Source organism: Seriola aureovittata, chromosome 7, assembly GCF_021018895.1.
Source record: "Seriola aureovittata isolate HTS-2021-v1 ecotype China chromosome 7, ASM2101889v1, whole genome shotgun sequence".
Lineage (NCBI taxonomy): Eukaryota > Metazoa > Chordata > Actinopteri > Carangiformes > Carangidae > Seriola > Seriola aureovittata.
In genome coordinates, this window is record NC_079370.1 from 6237500 (window position 1) to 6264886 (window position 27387).

Sequence of the window (27387 nt, forward strand, 5' to 3'; positions counted from 1 at the left end):
TTTTGATAGAAGTGAATTAGATTTGATAAGTTCACTGTCAGTTCAGAAGAACAATCCTTAAACTTGTTCAGACCGGAAGGAGGAAGGTGAAGACTTTCAGACAGAGTAACAAGATGGAGGAGAGAGACTTTCAGGTCTGAGTTTCAGAGGTTTACTGGATGAATACAGGCGGGTCCATATCGTTGATGTAGTAAACAGATGAAACATACACTGTGTGGGAGAGGGGGGCGTCTCAGCTCTGCTTGCCTATCAGTAAAAGTCACCATATGCCACTGTAATAAGCTAAAAGATTATTATGAAATGTTTTAATAATTAATTAATGACGCCGGAAATGAACGTGAAACAGCGCCCCTGTGGGTTGTAGCGGCCGGTAACTGTCAGTCTGTGTGGTCACAGGTGGTATTGCACTCAGGTACTCGATCATTGAGTCCGCCCAGGAGAAGCAGGTGAAGATGATTTGAAACCAAATTAATTATAGCAAGTTTAGCAAAACAAAATCACAACAAGATCTTTCACTCGTTAAAGCCTTGACACTTTCAGGTCTGTGAAACCTGTATTTTATTCAGAGATGCCACTGTATATTCTCCATCCAGACCAGGTGTAGTTTAAAAACTGCCACTTCTGATTTGACACTGGTCAGAGCTGGACTGGATTAAAAAGTCAGACTCCAGTAACTGTTGAAATCTTTATTGTATTTCTGAAACACAAACATGTTGATTTCACTGCTTTTTAAAAAATACTGATATCCTTATGAGTAAACATTCAGATCCAAGAATTCATAGTATTTCTACTAACTGAAGTGAAACAGAAAACATTTGACTGAATTGCAATATTCAGTCACCAGCTGCTGACACACACAACAAACTGAACATATTTTTGATGTCCGGTACATCACTTCAGCTCAATACAGGAAGCAGTCAACACCAATCAGCTTTAGAGCAGATATATTAGAGATGATATCAGTGATGTCAGACAGTCCGGCCTCGTTCCTCGGGGCGTCAGGGCTCCTCCTGACATCCGGAGGCTAAAACAGGAAGCAGAGATCAAACCGCACAGATGAGATCAACAGGAGAAAAAGAGAAGCAGCTGAAACCCACAGTGGGTGACAGCTGATGTTGAGCAGCAGTCAGACTGTAGGAGGAAGAGTCTGTCACAGTTTGATTCAGTTCACAATGATGATTGATTCCTAACGGACAGTGAGGAGAACCGGTCTTGATGAGGATCATTGTCTGACCAACAGAACAGAGCGGAGGAGGGAGTGTGAGAGTACGAAGCATATTTATAGAAGTCATCTCGTCCTTCCTGTGTGAAACAAGGAACCTGTAATTTACTGACCAACCTCACAAGCAGAGGTCGGTGTGCGTCTCCATGTGTTCGTACTGGGGAAAGAGACGTAAAGCTCCATGGAGTGAGGAGGTCAGCTGCTCTCATTTCTTAGTGCTGGAGCTCCACTAATGTTGGTCTGTAGCTGATGAGCTGCCAGGTGTTGACAGAATACTTCACCTTCATCTTGTGAAGTTAATTATTAAGTTATTAAATTCAAAATGTGCCTGAATCCTCGTCATTGAGACTCACAGTGAGGTTCATCACTGAAGTGTGAGAGCAGGAGGGATCTTGGTGTCAGGACTAAGATCTTTCACTGTAAATCTCTGTGGGTTGAAGCCTCTGTCAGATGAGTGAATGTAAGTATAAATATAAATGTGCGAAACAGTTGGTCAATAAACCCTGCACCACTTACAAGTGCATCGTCATTATGTGTAATTTATTTAAAATAAAACCTTTAAACTGTCTTTAAATCCAGCTCTTGGCTGCAGACACTGGGCCGCTTGACTCGCCCACACATCTACAGTTTATCTGTTTGGTTTAATCTATAGTTTTCAAACCTCCACCACTTTCTCTCTAGGTCCTCCAGACTAACCTGTACCACTAGTTACCAACCTGTCTGTCATCAGGAACCTTTCAGTGACTCACCTGCGTCATCACTCGTCTATCTGCTGCTCTGCCTCCTGCAAACACACGTCCTGCACAGACAGCAAGAAGAACAGTTGTAGCTTCATAATCTGAAACGCTTCCTCCTCACATGCTCCTTCACAGCTGAACAAAGTCTGAGTGAGTCTGATGACCTCTGTATTCCCTGTTATAAACCTTTCCCGTCCACACTGGACCGAGCCGAAGCTGTGTTGTAATTCCCTTAATGAAATTTGTGACGACACATATATTACATTTAATAACAAGGACTGCTTTTTCAGACAATGACATAATCCCAACTGTCTTTTCTACGGATGATTGTATGGCGTATTTCTCTTCCTGTTTGTCCATATCGTTTTCCACACACCAAAGTTCACGGTGATGGGAAGAGAACATGACGCCAACATGGAGGATTATTTTCATATTTTCATGAAATGTGGTTTAAAAAGTAGATTTCTGCTCTTGACTAAACTGAAATGTTCTCGTACTTTACTGATGACTAAAAGATGTGGAGTGTTTTGATCGACTGAAACTGGAGTGAAATGTTTGAGCCTGAAGTGTAAAATGACGAACAATAAAAATGAGGAACATGGACCTTCTGATCTCAACAATTTAAGTGAAGTGTGTTGTCGCAGAATGATTTGTGTTTGCTTCTTGTGGGTAGAAATTACCTTTTGATGACGATGGACGCCACTATGACGATGAGCACCGTGTGCGCAGTGACCAGCAGCACACGGACAATCGTCAGGTAGTCCAGTGTGGTTCCTGTGAAGAGGATCATCATGAGACATGGGGTTCGCCGCTAACAGGAAGTACCTGCTGAGGTTGGTCAGTGTTTGAACAGGGAAGCAGATGGAAGAGACAAACCTCCGTCTGCAGCCTCCACCTGCAGCACGTACGCCACCGAGCGTGTCCTCTGGTTGGCCTTCAAACCACAGGTGTAGTTCCCAGAATCCTCTGCGGTCAGAGGGCTGAGCATGAGGGCGGGGCCAGACTCTGGGAGGGGGTGGTCACCTCTGAACCAGGTGACCTGCAGCTGCTGGAAGGTGCAGGTTGAGGTGCAGAGCAGTGTGACGCTCTGACCCTCTCTCACCTCTCTCTCACTGGAGCTCGTTATTTTCATCGGAGAACCGTCTGAAATGGATTTAACATTTGAGTTTTACACTCTTATTATCTCTGACTTAACTCATATTAATGATGATGAACTCGGTGATGATGCTCTTACCAACAACTGTGACATTCACTCCACTTTGTCCAGTCCAATGTCCTGCTGAATCATCAGCCTCCATTCTGAAGCGAAACGTTGCCTCATCTCTCTTCTGTAGATTACTGATCTGTAAAGTGCAGTTCCCCGTCTTGTCTCCCAGGTATTTGTAGCGAGTGTCGGAGGGGTTGTTGGTCTTTGAATCACTGTCGTACACAGACGGAGTGACTCCATAACAAATCAGATGATTCTGGCACCAAACGACTCTGATGATCTTCATAGTTGGTGTGAAGGTGCAGGGGAGGGTGACAGTCGAGCCTTTCACAGCACAAACAGGAGGTGGATATTTCACCCTTTGACCCACAGCACCTGGATACAAACACAACACAGTGACGACAGCTGAACGTTGGAGCAAAGGACCTGAAAACAAGTGTCTGTCTCCAGAGTCTCAGCTTCGAAATGTCAGATGTTTGAAAAGTTCTGAACTCGTGACGAACAAAAGTTGTTGCAGCAGATGAACTGAGAGAGAAAGAAGATTAAAGACGTGAACAAACTGGAAGCAGCAAAAATATAAATATGAAAAAAAGTCAATTCTTTGATTTGAGCTGAAACTTATTTGGCAACAGTTTTAATATTTGATTTATTGTTTTGATCTGTTGGTCTTTTTTTCTCTTTATATCACAGGAAACTCAATCAGATTAAATCAACAGTTATGAGTTACAGCTCTAAGTCCAGAGACTAGAGACAGACTGAGGGGTCTCCAGGTGAGTGACCAGTAACTCTGTTGTCATGGTAATAAATGTGTACGATTATATAAAATAACACCAGTAACAGACTCAGTCCACGTCTTACCAGCCAGCAGCAACAGAAAGGCCCAGGCCGTCCTCATGTCGTGAAGAGAGGGTGGTTCTGTTCTTTAAACTCTTCGGATCAAACTACAGGACTGAGTGACCGTCAAACTGAGGCGATGCGTTCACTGTATTTGTGGTTGTTTCTCTCTTCCTCTTGTTTTTGAAGAAGTAATTTCTGTAAAAAGTGTCCAAACACTTCCTGTGTGTCGAAACACGTCCCGTCATTTTCTGTCACCTCGACTTCTGGTCTTCATCAGAAACTGTACGTGTGATGTCACCCACCCACAGAGAATAGGAGTCATATGAACCAGTGAGAATAAGACGGCTCTGTCTGTCCGATCCTTTGATTTTAAATTGGATCTCAGAGTGAAGTCTGATTCTGTGTGAAAATGTTCGTGCTGGTTTGACAGGTGGAAATGTGCAGACACCAACACACGGGTCCGTTTGGATCAAATAAGACATCAAACATCGAGAGAGCAAGATCCTGTAGAAGCTCATTAATGTTGTCATTTCTATCCTGTATCTGTTTCTATTTACTCTAGACTGTCTCATCAGCAGCAGCTGTGATCAGCTGACCAGCTGTGACCGGCTCCTGTCTGCAGTGGATCATGATGACGTGACTGTGATACTGAAGGTCTGACTCTGAGGTTCTGTGGTTCATGTGTTCAGATGTGACTCAGGTGTGAGGAGCCGTTTCATTGGTCTGATTCAGCTCACACAGTGTCTTTGTAAGAATTTCATGTATTAAACGTCAGTATGGAGATGTTGAAGGTTTGCACCTGGTCCTCAGGTGAAGCAGCTTCACTGCTCTGGAATAACAATAACAGCGTCACACTGAACACTGACCCTTGTCATCTGTGTTTCAGAGATCCTCTCGTCCAATCAGAGGGCTTCACGGCTCACTGTCCGCCTCTTGAGTTGTGTTCAAGGACTCCTGGTTCCACCACGATGGACAGGGAAGAGGAGGGAGGAGGGGTGAAGGTGTGTTGTTTGGTGGGTCCTCCTCACGGTGACTCAGCAGGTCTGCGGGTTTATAACGAGGCAGAGATGCTCAGTCTGTCACCGCGGAGACGATGGCTTGGCTGCTCGGCATCACCTGCATCCTGGTCTGCTGCCCGGAGCTGCTGCAGGGCAAAGCTTCAGGTAAACACACCATGACCTACCTGTCTGTCTGTGTCTCTGCCACCTGTCTTCATCTGTGTCTGTTCTGTCTCATTTGAATAAGTTTGATGTTCCTCATTTTTCTAAAGTCAGTCTCTCAACTCTTCCCTCCTGTCTCTGGCTCTCAGCTCATTGGTTCCTCTTGAAGAAAGATCTGTAAGAACACTCACGACTGTTGAGTCTCACTCCTCGAACAGCTGATCGCTGTAGTTTTATCAAACCAACAGGAGGAAACAGCTTTTGTTTATTAATGCACAGATTCTTTAAAACACTGATCCACTCAGGTCCCGACCCGCCTCATCAGACTGAGCAGAGCGTGGACCCGATCTCGTGTAGACCTGCTGTCGTGTTAAAGACGTCAGGATGTTTGAGCGATAGCAACAGATTTGAATCAGCAGCTCCTCAGCTGATGATGAGGTCATCATGTTTAGCTGATGATGTCATTATTTACTATTTATGTATTCTCTCTGTTTTTATTTTCTGCTGTTGTTTACTGATGATGTCACTGTTTGTTGATGATGTCATTGTTTGCTGATGATGTTGTCTAGAGTACCAGCTGGAGTCAGAGACCCTGAGCCAATGTGAGCTGCTGAGGGGAGCGGCTGTTGCCAAGCAACAAAGTGTCATCCCTCACTGTTCAGAGGATGGCAGGTTCAGGTGTGTGTCTTTATTCTGAGTCTGAGAACATGATCAGCTGATGATGATGACTCCACTCTTCCTCTTCAGATGTGTCATGTGACCCACCACACAGGTGGTCATTAACAGACCTCATGAGTCATAATCAGGCTGACCTCTGACCTCACTTCACTGTCTGATGACAGATTATATATTAATGAGATGAGACTGTGTTCAGTGTTTAGCATCAACGTCTTTTATATTTTTATTTACTCACTGAACTGTAAATTGAATATAAAGTGTGTGTGTGTGTGTGTGTGTGTGTGTGTGTGTGTGTGTGTGTGTGTGTGTGTGTGTGTGTGTGTGTGTGTGTATAGACCTGTGCAGTGTAGTGGGCGGGGTCAGGAGTGTTGGTGCGTTGATGCTGAAGGTCAAGAGGTCGTCGGGACTCGAACCAACAGCTCTGCGCCTGACGTCGCTCGGTCCTGTAGGTTATTGTGATGTCATTTGATGATGTCATCATTATCTGTTTATTTCATTTTATTGATAATGAAAATAATAGTTGGTAATAATAATAATATCAAGATCATTTATTAAGTTCGAAAAGTTTGGTTTTAGAAGTGGGCGGGGTCATGAGATTATCTCCCTCTGTCTACTGTCTACTGCCCCCCCCCCAAATCTACCTGTCTGCAGGTGCGTCTCCCTGCCAGCTGCAGTCGGTGCTGCGGTGTTCTCCTTCAGGTGTGTTTGAGGCGGTGCAGTGCGCGTCCAGCAGGGGGCAGTGTTGGTGTGTGGATCAGGACGGGATGGAGCTGTACGGGACGCGACAGAGCGGGAGACCTCAGCGCTGTACGAGACACTGACACCTGAAACCTCCCATTGGTCTCTAGTTCAGGACTCACCAGTAACTGTTGTCTCCGCCCTCTTCTGTGTGACCTTTGACCTGCAGGTCCTGGCAGCTGTGAGGTGAGGGGGAGGCGGCTCCTCCACGGCTCCGGATCTCCTTCCCCTCCTCAGTGTGCAGCCGACGGAGGCTTCCTCCCTGTTCAGTGTAAATTCATCAACATGACGGACAGGACAGAGCTGGACCTGCTGCACGCCCTCAACAGGTACACTCACCTGTCTGTCCGTCACAGGTACACTCACCTGTCTGTCTGCAGTAGTTACACTCACCTATGTGTGTGTGTGTGTGTGTGTGTGTGTCAGGTTCCCAGAAGCCTTTGAGACATTCAGCAGTTTTAGGAAGTTGTTCCCGATGGTTTCCTCGTACTGTTTCTGTTCAGACAGTAGAGGCCGAGAGCTGGAGAACACAGGTACACACACAGACACATGATGATGATGATGATGATGGTGACGATGACGATGATGATGATGATGGAGTGTACATCCTGTCCAGGTGTGGAGCTCCTCCTGTCGGAGGTGTACGACTCTGCGTTCTCTGGTCTTCGGTCCGGTCGCTCCTTCTCTCAGACCAACATCTACAGAGTCCTGCACAGGAGGATGCTGGGAGTTCGCCTCACCCTCACTGGACACTTCAGATGTAAACTCACTTCAGCTGCATCTCACTGCTTTAGCATAGATTAATTAGCAGGTTAATTAATGTGTCAGGTGGAGATGTGGCTCAGAGCTGGAGCTGAAACTGGATGAAAGTGGTTCAGACTGGTTTGAACTGGTTTAAACTGAGGCTCCTGTGTGTCTCAGGTCCCTCTCCCTGTGAGGAGGAGCGGCGGGCAGCGATGGCGGCGTCCAGTGTGTTTGTCCCGTCCTGTGAGAGCGGAGGCTCCTTCACCTCCACACAGTGTCAGCAGGGGGGGCAGTGCTGGTGTGTGGACCCCACAGGAAGAGAGCTTCCTGGGACACGACAGCACGGAGACGCCCTGGTCTGTGGTGAGTGTGGAGGAACAAGAGACATCATCTGTCTCTGCTCTGTTCTTGTTTTCCTTTCTCTCTCCTCTCCTCCTCCTCCTCTCTCCTCTCCTCCTCCTCCTCCTCTCCTCCTTTTTCATGTCTTATCTATTCTCGTCTCATACTCTATTTAATTTAGATTTGATTTTCCTCCTCTTCTCTCCTCCTCTCCTTCTCTCCTCCTCCAGGTTCAGGTCTTGCTGACTGTCCCTCTCAGCGTCGTCTGGCTCTGTCCCGGTTCTTCTCTGGTCCTGTTGCTCCTCCTCTCTTTGAGGCCTCCTCTGGCAGACCTCCAGCCTCCTGTCTCTCCCTGCTCCGGCCTCTTAGAGACCTCCTGCCGGCGGAGGCGGATCTGATCTCCTTCCTGTCTCACCTGGTCGAAGTCCTCCAGGGTCTCTTCCCCTCTGTGGGAGGGGCCCTGCAGGCTCTTGCACGCGCCTCCCCCCGTCGCCTCCAGGAGAACCTGTTCGGAGGGAAGTTTCTGAAGAACGCTGCGGCCTTCAACCTCAGCGGGGCGGTGGGACCTCGAGGAGCTCTGGGCCTGGAGCGGCTCTCCTCTCAGAGCGGCCTCCAGAACAACCGGGACCTGGTCCAGACCGTCAGCAGAGCCCTGGAGGATCCTGCCTTCCTCTCCGCCCTCCGACACACACTGACGGGGCTCAGCGGCTCCGCCTCAGTGCAACAGGTCAGATACAGCAGTCCTCCAACCTCTGCTCTGACCTCTGACCTCTGACCTCATACTTGACTGTGATGTCAGAGGGTTTTAGTTCAGGGGGTCTGCAGGTCTCAAACCTGATTCAGGTCCTTAACTCTCGGAGATCTGAGGGTATTTCCTCCGGTTCTCCAGTATCTGTTTAATGGACTTTCCAAAGGTTGATATCACATGACGCCCAGGTGTTTATATCCCAGTGTTCACATCTGTCTCAGCTGCTTCTGTAATGACGCCCCTTTTTCACCCTCTTTGACCAGATGCTGAAAAACTGAAATTCTCCAAAACAAACTTCCCTGATGGTGATGAAGTGAAATGTGTTGACCAGAGTCTGAGCTTCATCAACAATAGAGCAGTGTATGAGGGAAATAGATGTTTAATAAAAGCTCAACATGAGATTTGTGAAATCACTGAGTGGAAGCGTCGTCCGCCACTCTGCTTTAACCAGCTTTTAGAGACCTGCTTCGACGCCTTCCAGCTCCGGCTCTGACTCACGGCCTCGCTCTCCTCGTCACTGTCGTCAGGTTTACATTAAAGCTATGGAAGGCGATGGTGGCGGCAGCTCTTAATTTAGATGAGGAGGGCACCTGTCACACTTCATATTCTTACAGCTCCATCCAGTTTTAAGGTCTCTTTCCATGTGTAGCGTGATTATAGATCAGGTTCTTTATTAATACTGTGAAAGTATCAAAGCTTCAGTCCACAGAGACCATCCAAACCTCGCAGGATTTGGTTTCTCTGAGTGTTTTTACCTGAAATCTGCTATATTTTTATTGGATCAGACAGAAAACAGTCAGCCAATCAGAAGAGAGGCTCAGAGCTTCCTCTCTTCTGATTTGGTATATGTAAAGTGTTGGATGGATGGACTGAAATCAGACAGGAGGGGTCAGAGGTCAAATATCCAGTGATCCTGTGCTCATTAGACTCTTGTTGTTTTCAGGTCCTGACTCCTCTGTTTCGTTCCTGCTCTGGTGAGGAAGAGGAGGAGGATGCAGCGGCCATCTTTGTTCCCAGCTGCACGTCCAGCGGTGGTTTCCAGGAGGTTCAGTGTCAGGGTGGAGAGTGCTGGTGCGTCGACGCTCAGGGTCTGGAGGTCGCAGGGTCGCGGACCTCGGGTCGTCAGCCTCGCTGTCCGTCCCGCTGTGAGAGAGCGAGAGCGACGGCGCTCAAGGTGAAAGGAAACATGGCGGCTGGAGCTGAAATCCACATCCCAGCATGCTCGGAGGACGGAGACTTCCTGCCGCTGCAGTGTGTCGGGTCACGCTGCTTCTGTGTGGACGCTGAAGGGAAAACAATGACTGCAGGGCCAACAGGGGGCGCCATCAGCTGTAAGATATCTAATGTTAAACAGGCCGACTGTCACTGAGAGATAGCTGCAAAAGATTTTATATGTATATATATATATATATATATACGTATATATGTTTAATATTGTTTTTAATTTAGGGGAATAACAAAGAGAGCTGTAGGGAACATCTCAAACCGTCTGTTCCTGACAATTAGACAAATATTTTATAATAATAATAATAATAATACGTTTTTTTCTTTAAATTAAAAATACATTTTTGATGCTAAAAGAAGAAAGAAGAAATGTCTTTGGTTTTACTGGTCACAACCAGTAAAACCAAACTGCTGACATGGGCAAAGTTTGTCCTGAGGGTGGCGCCAGAGGGAAGATGGTGTGGTCATTCAAATCTAAAGGGTTCGTCTTCTGAAGAGAAGGAACGAAATCAGAACTGTTGTTTTAGTTTCCTTCACTTTGAGTCCAGTCGTGTTCTAGTGTTTGTCTGTCTGCGTTTCAGGTCCAGAGAGAAAAACTCAGAAGCTCCAGTCGTCTGCAGGTCAGTTAAAAACTTTGATATCAACCCTGAAGAACAAACAGACGTTTAGATTCTTTGACTGAGTCCAAGACAAACTGCTGTCGAGCTCTGACTCTTGCTCTGTACAGAGGCCTGTAGCCTGAAGGCGGTCAGCTGTCGTTAAGTGATGAGACGGTGCAGCAGTAACTGAGTGTGTTCACAGACGAATCTGAGGAAGAGCCAATACAGAAAACAAAGCTGTGTCACTTCGGCTTCAGTAAACACAGAACCCATCAGAGTTATATTAAGATAGATAGAACATCTTAAACTCAACCGTGTCACAGAAAGGGAACGGCAGAATATCACCTGAGCAGTGGTCTGTCACACAGGTGTTTTCTAACGCTGCATAATTAAAAAATGTTTCCTCTGAAGATAAATTTGTGTTTTTAAAAATGATTGTTAATTGAATGACAGAGCTCATCAAAGAGCCGTGAAGGAAACGTTCATGTGACGACAGAACAAAGTGAAACTGCTCTGACGTCGGTTTGTGTCTCTGACAAAGATTGTTTTTGAGGTTAAAGAAGTGTCACTCTGTAACACACTCCACTGTTGATGTAGTTCCTACAAATCCAACAGAGTGAGACACCTTCTCCTATCTGATCTTTTTCATGGAAGTGATACTCTGTGTAACTTACCTGTTATCTCTGTGTATCATCTATAAGAGTCATTGTTGATGCACTGATAAAATATTCAGCCATTAGATTGAATGAATGTAACGTTAATTAGAGCAGGATGCTAACCTGTTAGCCACACTAACCAGAGTTTGATGCTAACTTGCAGGTGGGTGCTCTCAGGTGTTGGCTGAGGTCACGGCGTTCAGAGAGGAGGTGAAGAGCATCATCACTCTCTCTAACTCCTCCCACCTGCCACTGGGATACGGATTCCTATTGGCTGAAGGTCTGCGTCTGACGCCCGAGGAGCTGCAAGTCAGCCAATCAGAGGAGGAGATGCAAATTTCTGATAGCCTGCTGAGCCGATCCAGAGCTGCTCTGCGATTGGCCGCTTACTCCAGTGAGTCAGCCGTCAGATGAAGACGAATGTTTCTGGAAAATAACTGGAATTTAATCAGATTCACTTTGATCTGCACCTGATTAACACATGCTGATCTGATTCAGTGTGACATCACTTCCTGATGATGTCATCACAATGCACTGCAGACAGGAAGTGTTCACAGCTGATCACTGCTGATCTCAGCACGTTCAGTTCAGGTCCTGATTTTGACTGATTGATGATTTAGTGATTTCATTTTCTGGCTGATTGATAATATATAAACATATTAATAAACCTGATAGATGGTGATCCAACATTCAAGCTGTGAACTCACCTGTGATCTGGTTTAGATGAAACTGTTGTGGTTGGGTCACTGATGTTGTTCTTGTTGTTTTCCAGCTGTCCAGATGTTGCTGCCTCCTCGCCGTCGTTCCTACCAGCCGTTCACTCCTCAGTGTGACGCTGACGGACGCTGGCTGCTCACTCAGTGTTACCACAGCACAGGTACGTTTGTACCTCTGTACTGCGACGTGATGAATTCTCTGACCTCTGACCTTCACCATCACAAATAAATACCGTGTTGTCAAACTGATGAAGATGTTTTCTTGAGCTGCGGTGCGTTGAGCTCTCAGGGCCACCGTAGTATTCCCCTTTTGATTCCACCACTTCTCAAAGTGAAATGTATTCAAACGATTTCACAGCTGTAGTTACTACTTTGCAGATTAAGTCTAAATGATCAATTATTTATTTAATCATTGTTTCGATCACTCATTTAATCAAAAGGTTATTTTGACCATCAGTCCTGATGTGATGACATCACTCCCCAGGTGTGAAACTCACATTGGTCCACACAGAGGTGGATGTACAATAACACACACTCATACGTGTGTGTGTGTGTGTGTGTGTGTGTGTGTGTGTGTGTGTGTGTGTGTGTGTGTGTATTCAGGTCAGTGTTGGTGCGTTGATGAAGATGGAGAATACATCACTGACTCTCTGAGCAGCCGCTCACTCAGCCTGCCCAAATGTAAGATCACACACACACTTTAAAAGCTTTATTTAAATCCACCTTTTACAACTATACAGATAATTACATCACCTTCTCCGTCAGATAAAGTCACGGATAAGTCTGTGTGTGTGTGTGTGTGTGTGTGTGTGTGTGTGTGTGTGTGTGTGTGTGTGTGTGTGTGTGTGTGTGTGTGTGTGTGTGTCCTGCAGGTCTGACTCGCTGTCAGAGAGCTCAGGCTCACTCTCTGCTCTCTGGTTGGATGAAAGGCTCTGACGTCACCACAACCTCACCTTACCTCCCGAAGTGTGAGGAGGTAGGAACACACACACACACACACACACCTACCTGAAGGTCGTCTGGTCCTCCACCTTGTTGTTTCTGCTCTTCATCAGAAACCTGTCGGAGACGCTGCAGTTGATCATGTTGATCACATGATCAGCATCGCTGCAGTTTTACACTGACTTGAGAAACTATTTTATTCGTTAAAATAAGGTTACATTCTGTCTAAACTGTGTGTGTGTGTGTGTGTGTGTGTGTGTGTGTGTGTGTGTGTGTGTGTGTGTGTGTGTGTCAGGATGGTCGTTACTCTGTGCTGCAGACAGGAGGCGCTGCAGGCTGGTGTGTGAACCCTCTGACCGGAGAGACGTTACAGACGGCAACACCGAGCGCTGCCGGACAGCTGACATGTACACACGCACACACACACACACACACACACACGCTGCTGTCAGTGATGCATTCACTGTCACACTTCACTCTGTAAATGTTGGGTGGTGTGTTCAGGTCCCAGCTGGTGTGAGCTGCAGGGTCTCCAGTGTCGCCCCGACGGCTCCTTCATCCCGTTGCAGTGTGATGTCACTTCCTGTTGGTGTGTCTCTGTGGACGGACAGGAGGTGGGCGGGACCAGGACGCCGCAACAGACGGGACGGACGCCATCATGTGATCGTAGGTCCTTATTGTCGCTCGGGTCAGAGACTTGCTGGTTGTTGTATTTGTTGTCAGTCTGGTCACAGCAGCACCTGGTGGCCGTCAGAGGAACTGCAGCTCTGATCCAGGCTTCTGATTGGTCCACATTTGTCCTGCTCCTCTCCAGGTCCTCTCTGTCCAGACCCTGATGTTACCCACGGTGCACTGGTCTGCCGCCCGACGGCCGATGGTCGTCAGAGCTGTGATCTCGTCTGTCACCGTGGTTACCACAACTCACTTCCTGTCAGCAGCTTCCTGTGTGAGACTGGGAGTCGGCGATGGGACGGAGAAAACAAACCGCTGAGTGGAGCCTGTCAGAGTGAGACCTCTGACCCTTTAAAGGATCATGCTGCTGTTTCTAAAGCCTTTATCCCACAGTGTCACATTTAACTGATCCCTGCTGAATTCATCCAACACGTTTTAGATTTCCTTTGTTTCACTTCATTCCCAGTTCAAGCTGCAGACACTTGATCCATCACAGTCTCTGTTCAGAGCAGACACTGGAGTGAAAGAATATTTCATTTGTAGTTAATGAGCTAAAACATAAAACACACTGTTGTGGTCTTTTTAACACTTTAACTTAAGAGCATCATGAATCAGTTTTGGCCACTAGAGGGCAGAATAACTTATTTGCCAATGTTTTGATTTTAGCACAGTCATAGGATCCTCCAACATTTGACTGCACACACCCTGACACCTTTGAACCCTTAAATACATATGTGTGTGTGTGTGTGTGTGTGTTCAGTCTCTCAGCCCCTGCAGTCGGTGTCATCCTCTCAGCTCTGGTTGTTGTCGTCGTCCTGCTCTCAGATCAGCAGTTTACAGTCTGTGTTGTTCAGCTCGATGACCAGCAGGGGGCTCTGCTCCGTACAGGTAAACACACTGGACTACACCACACCCACCAGTACCACCTGACACTGCTGTGCTACACTGTGTCTGTACACTCCATGTATGTGTAATGTGTAGCTCTCACATGCAGAACAAAATGCGTAGAATCAGTTTATGTAGAACCTGGACTCTGATAGTTCAGAGTCCGGCCGACCGCCCCGAGCAGAGCAGCTGTTGTCAGACGGATTTCATGAGAAATTTGTAAAAAAGCTCAAAAGTGTTGAAACTTCACAACATTAAAAAGCCAGAGGTTTGAGTGAAATCCTGTTTTTAGATAAATCTGAGCAACAACCTGCTTCATGTAACTTCAACCTGACGCACTGTTCATCACATTCAACCCTGAGCTGCTGCAGAAACTGGTTCTGGATCAAACCTTCGACTGGTTGAAGTAAATCTGAATGAGCAACATGAACTGTGTGTGTGTGTGTGTGTGTCTGTGTGTGTGTGTAGCTCCCCGTGTCGGGCCGCTCCGTGTTGGTGTGTGACGACGCGTCGGTGCGTCTGCAGTGTGACGGTGACGAGTCGCTGAAGTTAACAATCAGATGGAGCGCCGCCCTCTCTGACCTCCCGACCTCTGACCTCCCCGACCTCCATGACATCGGTGAGCAGAGACAGACGAGGTCATTGACCTGTCACACTGATGAAGGAGACATCTGTCATCTACAAATAAATCTGAACACATTCAGTGAAATGAAACATCTGATTGTTCAAGTTAAAATAAACATTTGTTTGTCATCACTGTCTGTAGAAGATCCTGGTTCTGGATCCTGGTTCTGGATCCTGGTTCTGGATCCTGGTTCTGGATCCTGGTTCTGGATCCTCATGTTGATGTGTGTTTTTTTTAAACCAGGTCTGTTCCTGAACGAGTCCAGACTCCTAGAAGGAGTTCGGAACCTTCTGGGTAATATCCAGTCCACGCTCACATCAGAGCCCAAACTGGTTTCCACGACGACACCAAGCTTTGGCTGTTCCCATGGTTACCAGCTGGCCAGTGACAGTGAAGGTTGCGGTGAGTCTCTGCAGGTCTCTCTCCGTCTCTGCAGGTCTCTGTTCTGTCGCGGTCTCATGGTTTAGTTTCTCTCCGTCTCTGTTTCTGCAGTTGTTTGTCCTGCTGGGACTTTCTCCAGGGAGGGGGCGTGTCTTCTGTGTCCTCTGGGAACCTATCAGGATGAAGAGGGGCGGGATTTCTGCAACAAGTGTCCCAAAGGTTCCTCACCTGCTGGAGCGTCATCTGTCAATCAGTGTGAGTCAGAGCTTCAGTAACTTTAGTAATTTTAATCTAGAGCTGCAGCGATCAATCGATCAGTTGATTGATGAAAATAGACTTTAAGAACGGATTGAAATGTTTCAGGCTTTTTAACTGACAGGTGAAGTTAAAACATTTTATTGATAAAGAACATTTAGAGAAGTTTGTATTCATCTTCATATATATATTTAACTTTGATCAGTGTTTTTATAACCGGACAAATCCCCGTTAATATGTGTTATTATGTTGATATATAATTTAGTTATATATCGTATTTTGATTTTATATGTTTTATATCATGTTCTACACTTGCTTATTATGTAATATCAGGTCATCACTTATTTCATTTGACCTGTCTGTGATTTACCTGTGTCTGTGCGTCAGGTGTGACGGAGTGTCAGAGGCGGGGCCTGCGGTGTTCAGAACGTGGCGACTTCCTGTCAGCGCAGCCTGACTTCCTGTCTGGCAGGTGGAGGTGTTTCAGCAGCGAGGGGGCGGAGCTTGAGTGGACCATCAGTGACAAACCTCTGACTGACGAGGAGTGCTCAGGTGAAGACGCAGCAGCCAATCAGAGAGCAGCTCTGTTTTTTTGGTGTGAAGTTGTTTTCTGTGAAGCACTTTGTAATGTGTGTGTGTGTGTGTGTGTGTGTGTGTGTGTGTGTGTGTGTGTGTGTGTGTGTGTGTGTGTGTGTGTTTGTGTAGTTCTCAGCAGGTTTCAGGCTGTTCCTGGATCAGATTTGATTTTTGGAGCTGAAGATACTGAAGTCTTGAAGACGATGACCTCTGACCTCAAAACCTGTATCCAAGGTGAGACACACACACACACACAGTTCTTAGGTAATTTTATGTGTTTTAATGTAATGTACCTTTATTGTTTATTAAATTTATCTGGTGTCAGATTTAAAATGTGAGATGAGACTCGTCATGAATTAATCAACCTGAAACTGTAGAAGGTGTTTAAACTTTGACCTTGACGACATTAGCCCCGCCCCGCAGCGCCCCCTGCTGTGTGTACACCGTCATCTACAATTTGTTAACGTGAAACAATTCTCACTATTTTATTGATAACTGATAATCCATAAATCTGTAAAATAAGAAGTTTTGTGTGTTGATTGTCCTTTTTTTCTTAGAGATAAATAAATGAAGTCATTTATGATTAAAGATTTAATGCTGAACAAGTGTTTTCTTTAACTGCGGCTGTGTGATGTTTTTATGAGACTTTATGAAACATTAAAATCAGGGGGAAATGGTTCCAAACCAGCTGCTGTAGATCAGTGTAACCTGCTGTTCTGGTTAATCACACATTTTTTCTTCTCATGTGTTTTTCTGATCATATTTTAAACTTTAGTAAAATTTTAAATGCTGTGAATATTTGAACATTTTCATTGTTACTGGTTGTTTCTCTCAGCGTGCGCAGCGGAGCCGTCCTGCCACCATGTGGCGCTGTTCAACACGCAGTGTGAACTGTACAGCACACACACACTGAACACACACTGCAACACCTCCCAGCAGGTACACACACACACACACACACACACACACAAACTGGGATGACATTAACACCTCAATAACAGTTTGTTTACATTGATGAAAACAAATTATTAAGTAAATAATTAATTACTCTTACGTAATGCGTTCTCTTTATATTATTATGTTTCTATTATAGAATCATTAAGTATTTTATTTATTAAGTGTGTGTGTGTGTGTGTGCGTGTGTGTGTGTGACTCTTCAGACTAGTGGGTTTCTGGGTAATCCTCAGGCCGAGCTGTTTGATTGGCTGAGCTGCTCTCTTAGAGTGAGGGGCGGAGCTTCAGATATGCTGGTCATCAGGAAGAAAGGTACTGTTACCATGGCAACACTCAAACATTCCTGTAACCTGTCAGTCTGTCAGCGTTCAGTCCGACAGGTGTGTTCACACAGGAGTGTGTACCTATGTGTTTCAGGGGCGGAGTTTTCCTCGCAGCAGCAGCAGCAGAGGTTTGTGAGGATGAGGATGAGGAAGGTGATCTCAGGTGTGTTCAGGACTCAGGTGTTCTCTGGACGGACCTCCCTGTCTGACGCTCATCGTTTCTGTCAGGACGGCTGCAGCCGCGACACCTGCTGCGACGGATTCATCCTCAACCAGAACAGCCTGAACGGAGGTACGTTACCATGGAGACAGGAGCACTTAACATACATGTGTAATCGAACAAATATGTTGAGTGAATGAATTAATGAGAATAATAAGTAATGAGAACAAAATTTACTGTACAGGTCAAATTTGACCCGTTCTGACATTTGACAGCAGGAAAAAAATAAAAAGTAAAAAATAAAATAAAAGAAATAAAAATAAATTTTTAGCCTGAAAGTTGATGACTTTTCCTAAAGTGACCCAAAATACACCAAAATGTTTAAAATATTTTTATATTTTATACTTTTGTAGGTGCTGTGAATGTCTGACCCGTATCTATTGAAGTGGATTGTAGATCCACAGATATTAGATTTGTGGGTCAGATGAAGGAACATGGAGGTTTTAGAGGATCTTGAAACTGTGAAACTGTACCTGCCATGTCTGTGTGTATTTGTTATGGGACAGTGGTGACAGAGTTCAAGGGTGACCTCGACACTGTCCCCACAACTGTCTGTGTTCCCGCCACATCTGCCCAGGTTCCCCCAGAGACAGGCACCTGCTGGTCTTTGAAGGGTCATGGGGGGATCATTATAAAGGTACCTGAGCTGCCACTTCACTGACTGAGGTTCTGGCAGCAGACAGACTGTGCAGTAGATGTTTCTCTCCAAAATCCAGTGATGAAAACCTAAAGAATACTCTCTCCCTGCTCTGACACATTAATTAAGGATGAATCCTCCATGTATTAATGTCAGAGAGGCTGTTTATACTTTCTACATAGATCTGTAGTTCAAGAGTCACTACAGACACTTATTATGAGGGAGTTCTTACTGTGATGTGGAGGCAGAAACATGAACAGTATGTGAGGGTTAAGTAAATGAAAGAATTGAATGGATGAATGAATGAATGTCTCATTTCCATCTATGCCCCACCCCCCTCAGGTTCTCTGCTCTGTGGTTGGCTGAGAGCTCCGTCGGTCTTAATGTGTGGTGACCAGGACTGGGACGTGATTGGACAGGGAACAGCCAATCGTATCTGTGGGGCGGAGCTAACCTACAACAAGCAGCAGGGGACCTTCGTGTGGGACTTTGGAGGAGAGACGTTCACCTTCGGTGAGAAAATCAAACGAGTGAAGCGGGAAACAGACGTCACCATTCAGACAGGAAGTAGTTTCCTCTGACTCTGTGTTCGATTCTCTGTCCAGCTGATTCAGCTCTGCCTGCCAACAGTAAGAACAAGGACTACCAGGCCTCCATCGTCAGATTCCAGGCCGTCTACCTGAACTCTGGTACCTGACCTCTGACCTCTGATATTAACCCTAACTCTCACTGTTCAAACAGACTGTGTGTAATGTAGGAAAAACCCATGCTGTCTGTTTGTGAAGTTTAACTGTGACATCACAGTTGTAGTTTGGTTGACCTGTGATGTCACCTGTTGTATGATGTCACTCCAACATGTTAAAGCACAGTGTGTTGATGTGATGAGGATCAGTGTCGTACTCACTGTGTAGACAGCATTAGGTATTTGACCTTTGACCTCTGACCTGCTGTGTGTGTACATGTGGGCGGAGCTTCTTCTGCAGGTGTTTGTTTGTAGCAGGACAGCAGAGTAAAGATGGTCGTCCCTCATTGCTGACTGGCTCTCACTTTGTTTATTTGTCTGTCTGTTTGTTTGTTTGTCAGACCCAGCAGTCGGTTCTGGCTCTTCTTCGTGTGCAGCAGCAGAAGTCAGTCCTCCTCTGGACGGTACTGAGTACACACACACACACACACACACACACAAAACCTTTTCTTTAATGTGACATGAAAACATCAGCTGTGTGGAGCGATGATGAGGAGGCTGAACCTTCATCACATTAACATCATGTCTGATTCATCATCTTCATTTTCATTCATCATCTGTTCAGGGTCAGTGCAGCAGAAGTTTGAATCTCTGTCAGAGGACGATGTCCTCGTGGATCCTCAGAGGAATCTCTCCACACTTTCCTTCTGGCTCAACAAGAAGAACTACAACTCCCAGCAGGCACTGCTCTGGTGTCTCTCACGTACGACTGAATCTTCTGGACTAGTTTGTGTTCCTCTGGCCTGAGAGTGTTTTCTCACAGGGGGTTGTTAAAGGTGATATAAACACACTTCAGCTGTGGTTGTTGTGTTTGTGTTTCAGGTTGTGACGAGGAGCAGCGCTGCTCTGTCGCCGACCTCAGAGACGCCGACTCAGCAGGTTTCTTCAGCTGCTCCTTGTATCCCGACAGCAGAGTTTGTGGAGCGTACGACAAACCACTGAGACGACCCTGCCGCCTCCTGCTGGACAGAACGCCCAACAACACCCACAGCAAGAAGGGTATTTACACTGACGCTGCTGCTGTTCAGCTCCTGAGACGATCAAGGGACAGAAACACTAAGATGAAAGATGAGACGAGTGAATCCTCAGTGTGAACAGTTGGTGTCTGAGCTGCAAACAGATCATACACAGTCACTGGACAAGGAGGAAGGACAGCCAGTTCTACTGTAGGAAATAGAGATAAATCACAGAGCCAGGGGAAGCCGGGGGTCAGAGTCTGAGATTAAAGTTGTAAATTTAGAATAAAACAGTGTTTGTTTGTTTTATGTGAAATACGTGGTCACTGTATCTACTGGGCCATAAGCTGAGAGGGGACCTCATGTAAAGCTCTAGTTTAAAGGCTGTTTGTGGGAATACCAGAGTTCACAATCTGAGTCAACAGAAACAGTCTCTGCTCATTTAGACTAACAATAAAACGTCATTTTTCTGAGTGTCACAAATCCCGTGACATTGAGCCAATTGAAACAGAACATGAAAATACCTTTTGAATATTAGACGTGAGTTTTATGTGAGTGAGAGAATAAATAAATACACATTGTGAAAGTGTCAGTGTTATTTCAAAAACTTTATTCCTAAAGTGAAACTCAGATCAGGTAAATACAGAAAGGTGGTTTTCAAACTCAAATATTTCAGTGCAACAAATTTAGTGGTGATGATAAAAATGATTAGCTGCATATAACAGCAGCTTCAGCAGGTTCTCTGCAGGTTAACCTGTGACTCTGTGTTCAGTGGATCTGTCCGGACCAGTGAAGAGTTTCTACCAGAGAGTTTCCTTCCAGAAGATGGTTTCGTACTCCGTCCGCAGCCGAGTCAGTCTGAGAGACAACACACCGCTGTCTGAGGGGTAACAGCACACACACACACACACACACACATACACACACACACACACACACACACACACACACACACACACACACACACACACACACACACACAGTGTAACAAGACTGTGACTGTTTAATTAACAAGGTCTTCAAAAGGTGCTGAACCTGTGTGTGTGTGTGTGTGTGTGTGTGTGTGTGTGTGTTCAGGTTCATGGAGTGTGAGCGGCGTTGTGATGAGGATCCTTGTTGCCGTGGTATTGGCTTCGTCCAAGACACCAAATCACCAGGTAACCACGGTTTTAATGTTAATGACCGTTGATTCGTTTGTGTGGAAATTTATCAACAACGTGTGTGTGTGTGTGTGTGTGTGTGTGTGTGTGTGTGTGTGTGTGTGTGTGTGTCAGGTGGTTCAGACGTGGTGTGTCTGTCTCTGATTAGTCTCGGGGTTCAGACCTGTGGTGAAGACGACACGACGACCTGGAGGACTCAGGACTGCAGACCATCTGTAGTGAAGACCACACCAGACCCCTTCGGCTGGTACCAGAAACCTGGTACTGAACACACACACACACACACACACACACACACACACACACACACACACACACACACACACACACACACACACACACACACACACAGAGTTTAATCTGAGCTGTTTGTGTTCTCAGTGAATCAGTGGACTTCTTCTCCTGCTCTGTGTCCTCCATTCAACCTGCCACCAACCAGAGACAACGGTGAGACCTTAGTACTGCAGTATCAGTAGTACTGCAGTACTACTGCTACTACTACAACTACCACCACTACTACTACTACTACTACTACTACTACTACTACTACTACTACTACTGATACATGTACATGAACATTTGTGTCTCAGTGTCTCTGGACGAGTGGCATCTCCTCCCTAAATCATCAGTCCTGGTTGACCCGTCTGTCTCTACGTATGATGTCATCCATGTAAGCCGTGACATCAGCACTGACCAGGACAAGACCAGGGACTGGTGTCTCCATGGTAACCACAAAAAAAACAGAAACGTCTCCTTGTGTTGTACTTCATATGATTCAGGGTTTATCATTACCTTTCTGTTCACTTCCTGTCAGCTTGCCAGAAGGCGGAGTCTTGTGTCGCCGTGTCACTCCGTGAGACGGAGTCCGCCACTCGCTGTGTCCTGTACCCTGACACGACAGCTTGTGGGTTAAGCTCCGCCCCCGGCTCCTCCAGACCCACCACCTCCTGCAGGCTGGTCATCAGAGAGCCCGCCCCTCACGTGTACCTGAGGACAGGTGAGCCAGTCAGCCAATCACAGCAGAGAGCAGCACTTACAGGTCAAAGGTTTGAACTCACCTGGCTGTGTGTTTTTGTTTCTTCAGAGCGGTTGCTGCCGGTTACGACCGTCTCCATCCCAGGTCATGGGATCCTGCAGGGTGTTGCCATGGAAACAGCCCTGGGCTCAGAGCGGAGGACGGTCGTTCAGTTTCTGGGAGTCCCATACTCCCGTCCACCAATAGGATCACTCCGTTTTGAAGAGGCTCAGCCAGCTGATTGGACAGGAACCTTGGACACCACCAGACCACGGTACATACCTGTCTGTCACCTACCTGTCTGTCGTCCACCTGTCTCAGTCATCGACCACCAATCACAGCACAGTAGTTGTTCATACATCCGGTGATGGAAAGTTCTTTTACAGTAGTACTGTAGTGTACTTGTGAAAAGTACCTCATCATTGTAAGTATTTCAGTATGTTGCTCATGGACCACAATGCAACACAGGACAGACATTAACAGACCAAGTAACCACACCTGACACACCTGAGAGTGAGAGCTGTCACATCAGCAGCTGTTATAAATTAGATGGAACAGGTGACGACGACAGGTAGATGAACAAAGTGACATCACACTGTCATCATCATCCACGTGTCTCTGTACTGCATCAGTGTTAATAATCCAGTAACATGTAGCGGAGTGTTGTGTGTTGCATGTGTCCTTCAGTCCCAGTTGTGTCCAGCCAGGAGACGTGGAGTCCTCGTCCTCCAGTGAGGACTGTCTCTACCTGAACGTCTTCGCTCCTGCTGCTGTGGTGAGTCCTCGTCACTTCAGATCACAGACACTCACTTCACAAACATTAACTGTATGATGTCGAAATCCATCATTAAATATATTAAATATAAATGAACCTTTGAGGAAACTCACCTGTTGACATTTGTGTGTGTCAGAGGGGGCGTGTCCCAGTCCTGGTCTTCTTCTTCAACCCGTCAGCCAATCAGAATCCAGGATTGCTGGATGGCTCCACCCTCGCTGCTGTGGGCAATATCGTCGTGGTAACAGCAAACTACCGGACCGCAGCCCTGGGATTCCTGAGCACGGGTAAACACACACACGCACACACGCACACACGCACACACACACACACACCTTCCTGAATGACTCACACCTCTGTCTCATCTCCAGGTGAGTCTGGTCTCCGTGGTAACTACGGGCTGTCGGACCAGGAGGCGGTGCTTCACTGGGTTAACGCCCACATCTCCCTGGTGGGCGGAGACAACATGAGAGTGACGGTGGGGGCGGAGCGTCGTGGTGCTGACATCAACAGCCTTCACCTCCTCTCCTCATCCTCTCCTCCTCTGTTCCAGCGCATGATGCTGATGGTGAGAAACATCTGATGATCACTCTCCTCTTCTTTTCCTCTCTCTCTCTGTCTGTCTTTGTCTCTCTATCTCTCTCTCTGTCTCTTTCTCTCTGTCTCTCTCTCTTTCTCAGTCTGTCTTTGTCTCTCTCTCTCTCTCTATCTCTCTCTTTTTCTCTGTCTTTGTCTCTCTCTTTCTCTCTCTGTCTCTCTCTCTCTATCTCTCTCTCTGTCTGTCTTTGTCTCTCTCTCTCTTCTCTGTCTCTCTCTCTATCTCTCTCTGTCTGTCTGTCTTTGTCTCTCTCTCTCTTTCTCTGTCTCTCTCTCTATCTCTCTCTGTCTGTCTGTCTTTGTCTCTCTCTCTATCTCTCTCTGTCTGTCTTTGTCTCTCTCTCTGTCTCTCTCTGTCTCTCTATCTCTCTGTCTGTCTTTGTCTCTCTATCTCTCTCTCTGTCTGTCTTTGTCTCTCTCTCTCTGTCTCTCTATCTCTCTGTCTGTCTTTGTCTCTCTCTCTGTCTTTAATGGGATAAAAATGGGTGGAATGGATGAATGGAATTTGGGGTCAAACGTAATGTTGACAACCATGAAAAGCAGCAAAGAAACTGAGCTGAGTGAATTCACTTCATATGAATTTAATACAACAAATAATAATTATAATAATAATAATAATAAATGATAATGATAGTTGAAATTCATCTTGACATTTACAAAGTCTTCGTCATCATCAGATGTTGACAGGTTTTTGTTTTGCTTTGTTTAACTCCTCCTCTTCTTCTTCTTCTTCTTCTTCTTCTTCTCCTGCAGGGCGGTTCTGTGTTTTCTCCATCACTGGTTCAGACTCCCTCCTCCTCCAGGCGTCAGGCGCTTGATCTGGCAAAAGAACTGGGCTGTGTGACCTCTGACCTCGCGGCCTGCCTCAGAGCGACACCTGTTCATGCTCTCAATGCTGCTCAGACCAAGGTAGAGTTAAAAATCCAGCTGAGTCCGTCAGGATCAGAGTCCAGGTTCCTGCAGATCTCACCTGTCCTCTGTGTCTCTGCAGCTGTTGGCGCTCAGCGGTCCATTCAGGTCCTGGTCTCCGGTCCGTCTGTCGGACTCCCTGTCCACCTTCTACAGAGTCGATCTGCTGCTGGGAACATCAGAGCACGACGGGCTGATCGGCCGAGCTCGCAGGATAAAGGTCAGATGTCACAGGAAGTCACACAAATCTCTCCACAATAAGAGTCACTCTTCACCTTAGAAATGATAGTTTGACAAAAAAAATTCTAATTTCATCTGGAACTTTGAGTCACGGAGAAGACAGTGGAGCTCCGAGCTGTTGTCAAATGATTCTACATAACATAAACATGAAGGACATAAACAACATAAACAACATAAACAACATAAACAACATAAACAACATAAAGGATGTAAAGGACATAAGGAACATAGAAGACATGAAGGACCTAAAGAACAAAGGACATAAACAACATAAAGGATATAAAAAACATAAGGAATATAAAGGACAGAGGACATAAGGAACATAAAGGACAGAAAGGACATAAAGGACATAGAGGACAAAAAGAACACAAAGGACAGAGGACATAAGGAACATAAAGGACAGAAAGGACATAAAGGACATAGAGGACAAAAAGAACACAAAGGACAGAGGACATAAAGGACATAGAGGACATAAAATAAAGTATGAACCAGAAACTGTGATTTGAAACTTAAACAAACAGGAATCGTTCAGTGCCCCCCCCTCCCCCCTGAGTTGTGTTGTTCTCTTTGTTCAGGACTTTGAAGCTCTTCAGGGGCGAGCTGATGGTAAAACGGCGTTTTATGAGGCGCTGAGTCGCTCGCTGGGCGGAGAGAAAGGAAGTGACATGCTGAAGGAGGCGGCGGCCTGGTTCTACTCTCTGGATCACAGTACTTCACCTGCAGGATACAACCTGTTCTCCAGAGCGCTCAACAACGCCACCAGGTCAGAACCCCCTGATCACATCTGTAAAACAGCTGTACACATCAGATCAGCTGTTTGAATGTCTTGCTCAAACTTTGTTGTTGATGCTCTGTATTACCACACACTCACTCACTCTGTCTCTGTGCAGAGATCTGTTCATCGTCTGTCCCACGCTGCAGATGGCTAGCCACTGGGCTAACAGCAAAGCTAACGTCTTCCTGTATCACCAGCCCGCCACCAGTGCTTACGACAGGTACCTGACACGCCCACTAACGGGCCCCTCCCTCATCACAGTTCACCTGTTCTCTACACTCAGTGTCTACTTCATAACATTTTGATCCAGGTGAAGATGCAGTTGAAAGCTCCTGGATCATTTAGTCTGTTTCCAAGCTGTCCTGATCAGAACTGATCAAACGTATTGATTGGTTCTGTCTGCAGGGCCGATGTGTTTGTTCCTTTGGACGTTCAGCTTGTGTTCGGGACTCCTCATCATCCAATCAGCTCTCAGCGTTTCACCTCCACTGATCGACGCCTCTCTCTGGCCGTGATGACCTATGTCTCCAGCTTCGTCAGGACAGGGTGAGTTGCTCGTTATACTAGGCGGGGCCGAATATACCTGGCCATGCTGCCCAGGTAGAGGAGTCCATGTTTGGGAGACGTTTTCCTCGTCAGATATTTCTTCGACAAGTTTTCATGGTAGTATTTGTTGACGTTGGGATGAGGGGTCAGTTTGGTTGTTCAAAAATAGCATCTGATGTTGGGAACATCTGATTGGTTCTGACCGCTCCGGTAAATCTAAACCAGGTGACTCCATCAGGACAGGTGAGATAATGAAGTTAATTTTTCCTGTTTTTTTTTCTCAGGAACCCGAACCTGTCCCGGGTGTGGGGGGAGTCAGTTCTGCCCCGCTGGCAGCCAGTCCAGTCCTCTGAGGCCCCGCCCACCTACCTGCAGCTAAGCCCCGCCCTCGTCAATCAGCAGGGTCTGAGTCAGAGATCCTGCTCGTTCTGGAGTCACCTGGGACCCAGACTGATGGGACTGACAGGTGAGAGTACACAGGGTCACAGAGACACAGTCCACTCCACTAGACTCTACTCTACTGTTCTCTACTTTAATGTACTCTACTGTTCTCTTATTTACTGTTCTTTACTTGACTCTCCTGTTCTCTACTGGATTCTACTGTTCTCTACTTTACTGTTCTTTACTGTTCTTTACTTTAGTGTTCTCTACTTTACTGTAATCTACTGTTCTCTACTTTGCTGTACTCTACTGTTCTCTATTTTACTGTTCTTTACTGGACTCTGCTGTTCTCTACTGGATTCTACTGTTCTCTACTTTACTGTGCTCTACTGTTCTCTTATTTACTGTGCTATACTGTTCTCTACTTTACTATTCTCTAATGTTCTATATTGGACTCTACTGTTCTTTATTGTTCTGTACTTTACTGTTCTCTACTATACTGCTCTCTACTATATTGTACTCTACTGTACTCTATTGTTCTCTACTTTACTGTTCTCTACTTTACTGTTCTCTACTTAACTGTTCTCTGCTTGACTCTACTGTTCTCTACTTAACTGTTCTCGACTTTGCTGGACTCTACTGTTCTCTACTTTACAGTTCTCTACTGTTCTACTGAATCTACTTTTCACTCCCCTTACGTTTTGTTTCCTCCAGGTGAGTCGGGGGCAGAGCCTGTCCAACCTGCGCTGACCCCTGAGCTCCCAGTGGCCTCACCATCCAGCCAATCACAGGCAGAGAAAGACGCCTACAGTTAAACAAATGACATCACAGCATCAAGAAAAACTGTTTTTGTTTCTGTTGATCCAGTTTCTTCTAAATCATCAATAAAAGCATCTTAAACTCTGACTCTGACTCCAGCATCTCTCTACTGACACAAGGTTCATGAACATCACCATGGTTACTACAGGTCATCCTGAGAGCTGCATGAACCAAAGTTCAGCCTCAACAATCAATAGAAATGAAAACCAAGTTATTGATTATGGATGTTTTAACAAGATCAAATCTCTATATAAATGATTGATGGATGAATGAAGCCTTGTCTATTTGAGTAAAAGACTTAAAGACAAGTATGTGAAGGGGAGTGTTTACCTTGACTGACAGGTGTCTCAGCCAATCACAGGTCTTGTATCGCCAAGACTCCAGCCATTTATGATCT

At 46.1% G+C, this 27387-nt stretch overlaps 2 protein-coding genes across 2 annotated transcripts; one reads left to right on the forward strand and one right to left on the reverse strand.

The window, feature by feature from the left end:
- Positions 1 to 671: 671 nt before the first annotated feature.
- LOC130171731 (cell adhesion molecule 4-like) lies at positions 672 to 4616 on the reverse strand. The gene is made up of 6 exons (XM_056379850.1): positions 4025 to 4616; positions 3194 to 3541; positions 2836 to 3102; positions 2640 to 2733; positions 1972 to 2021; positions 672 to 1024 (listed from the first exon to the last, which is right to left on the reverse strand). Exons 1-5 carry the CDS (start codon positions 4059 to 4061, stop codon positions 1988 to 1990), a joined length of 780 nt encoding a protein of 259 aa, XP_056235825.1. The 5' UTR covers positions 4062 to 4616; the 3' UTR covers positions 672 to 1024; positions 1972 to 1987.
- Positions 4617 to 5096: 480 nt separating this feature from the next.
- tg (thyroglobulin) lies at positions 5097 to 27071 on the forward strand. The gene is made up of 49 exons (XM_056380487.1): positions 5097 to 5166; positions 5733 to 5841; positions 6177 to 6286; positions 6493 to 6648; positions 6749 to 6908; positions 7006 to 7112; positions 7196 to 7339; positions 7501 to 7686; positions 7893 to 8389; positions 9354 to 9741; positions 10216 to 10254; positions 11053 to 11283; positions 11662 to 11766; positions 12209 to 12286; positions 12478 to 12581; positions 12843 to 12954; positions 13052 to 13213; positions 13362 to 13553; positions 13980 to 14107; positions 14573 to 14723; positions 14973 to 15131; positions 15222 to 15365; positions 15753 to 15917; positions 16071 to 16175; positions 16777 to 16880; positions 17102 to 17207; positions 17313 to 17510; positions 18418 to 18588; positions 18681 to 18764; positions 19159 to 19221; positions 19383 to 19520; positions 19640 to 19816; positions 20546 to 20660; positions 20851 to 20930; positions 21048 to 21194; positions 21315 to 21380; positions 21524 to 21658; positions 21748 to 21930; positions 22018 to 22222; positions 22636 to 22723; positions 22860 to 23010; positions 23095 to 23291; positions 24074 to 24229; positions 24312 to 24449; positions 25045 to 25232; positions 25360 to 25464; positions 25650 to 25790; positions 26075 to 26256; positions 26886 to 27071. Exons 1-49 carry the CDS (start codon positions 5097 to 5099, stop codon positions 26984 to 26986), a joined length of 7221 nt encoding a protein of 2406 aa, XP_056236462.1. The 3' UTR covers positions 26987 to 27071.
- The last annotated feature ends 316 nt before the right edge of the window (positions 27072 to 27387 follow it).

What these genes read in the sequence shown, in the direction of transcription:
- LOC130171731 (XM_056379850.1), bottom strand. Translation starts at nt 4,061, where the DNA reads ATGAGGACGGCCTGGGCCTTTCTGTTGCTGCTGGCTG. An exon ending in AGTGAATGTCACAGTTGTTG is followed by an intron (nt 3,103 to 3,193) that starts GTAAGAGCATCA and finishes AATCCATTTCAG; the next exon opens with ACGGTTCTCCGATGAAAATA. An exon ending in GGTGGAGGCTGCAGACGGAG is followed by an intron (nt 2,734 to 2,835) that starts GTTTGTCTCTTC and finishes TCCTCTTCACAG; the next exon opens with GAACCACACTGGACTACCTG.
- tg (XM_056380487.1), top strand. Translation starts at nt 5,097, where the DNA reads ATGGCTTGGCTGCTCGGCATCACCTGCATCCTGGTCTGCTGCCCGGAG. An exon ending in GCGATTGGCCGCTTACTCCA is followed by an intron (nt 11,284 to 11,661) that starts GTGAGTCAGCCG and finishes GTTGTTTTCCAG; the next exon opens with CTGTCCAGATGTTGCTGCCT. An exon ending in GGGGGCTCTGCTCCGTACAG is followed by an intron (nt 14,108 to 14,572) that starts GTAAACACACTG and finishes GTGTGTGTGTAG; the next exon opens with CTCCCCGTGTCGGGCCGCTC.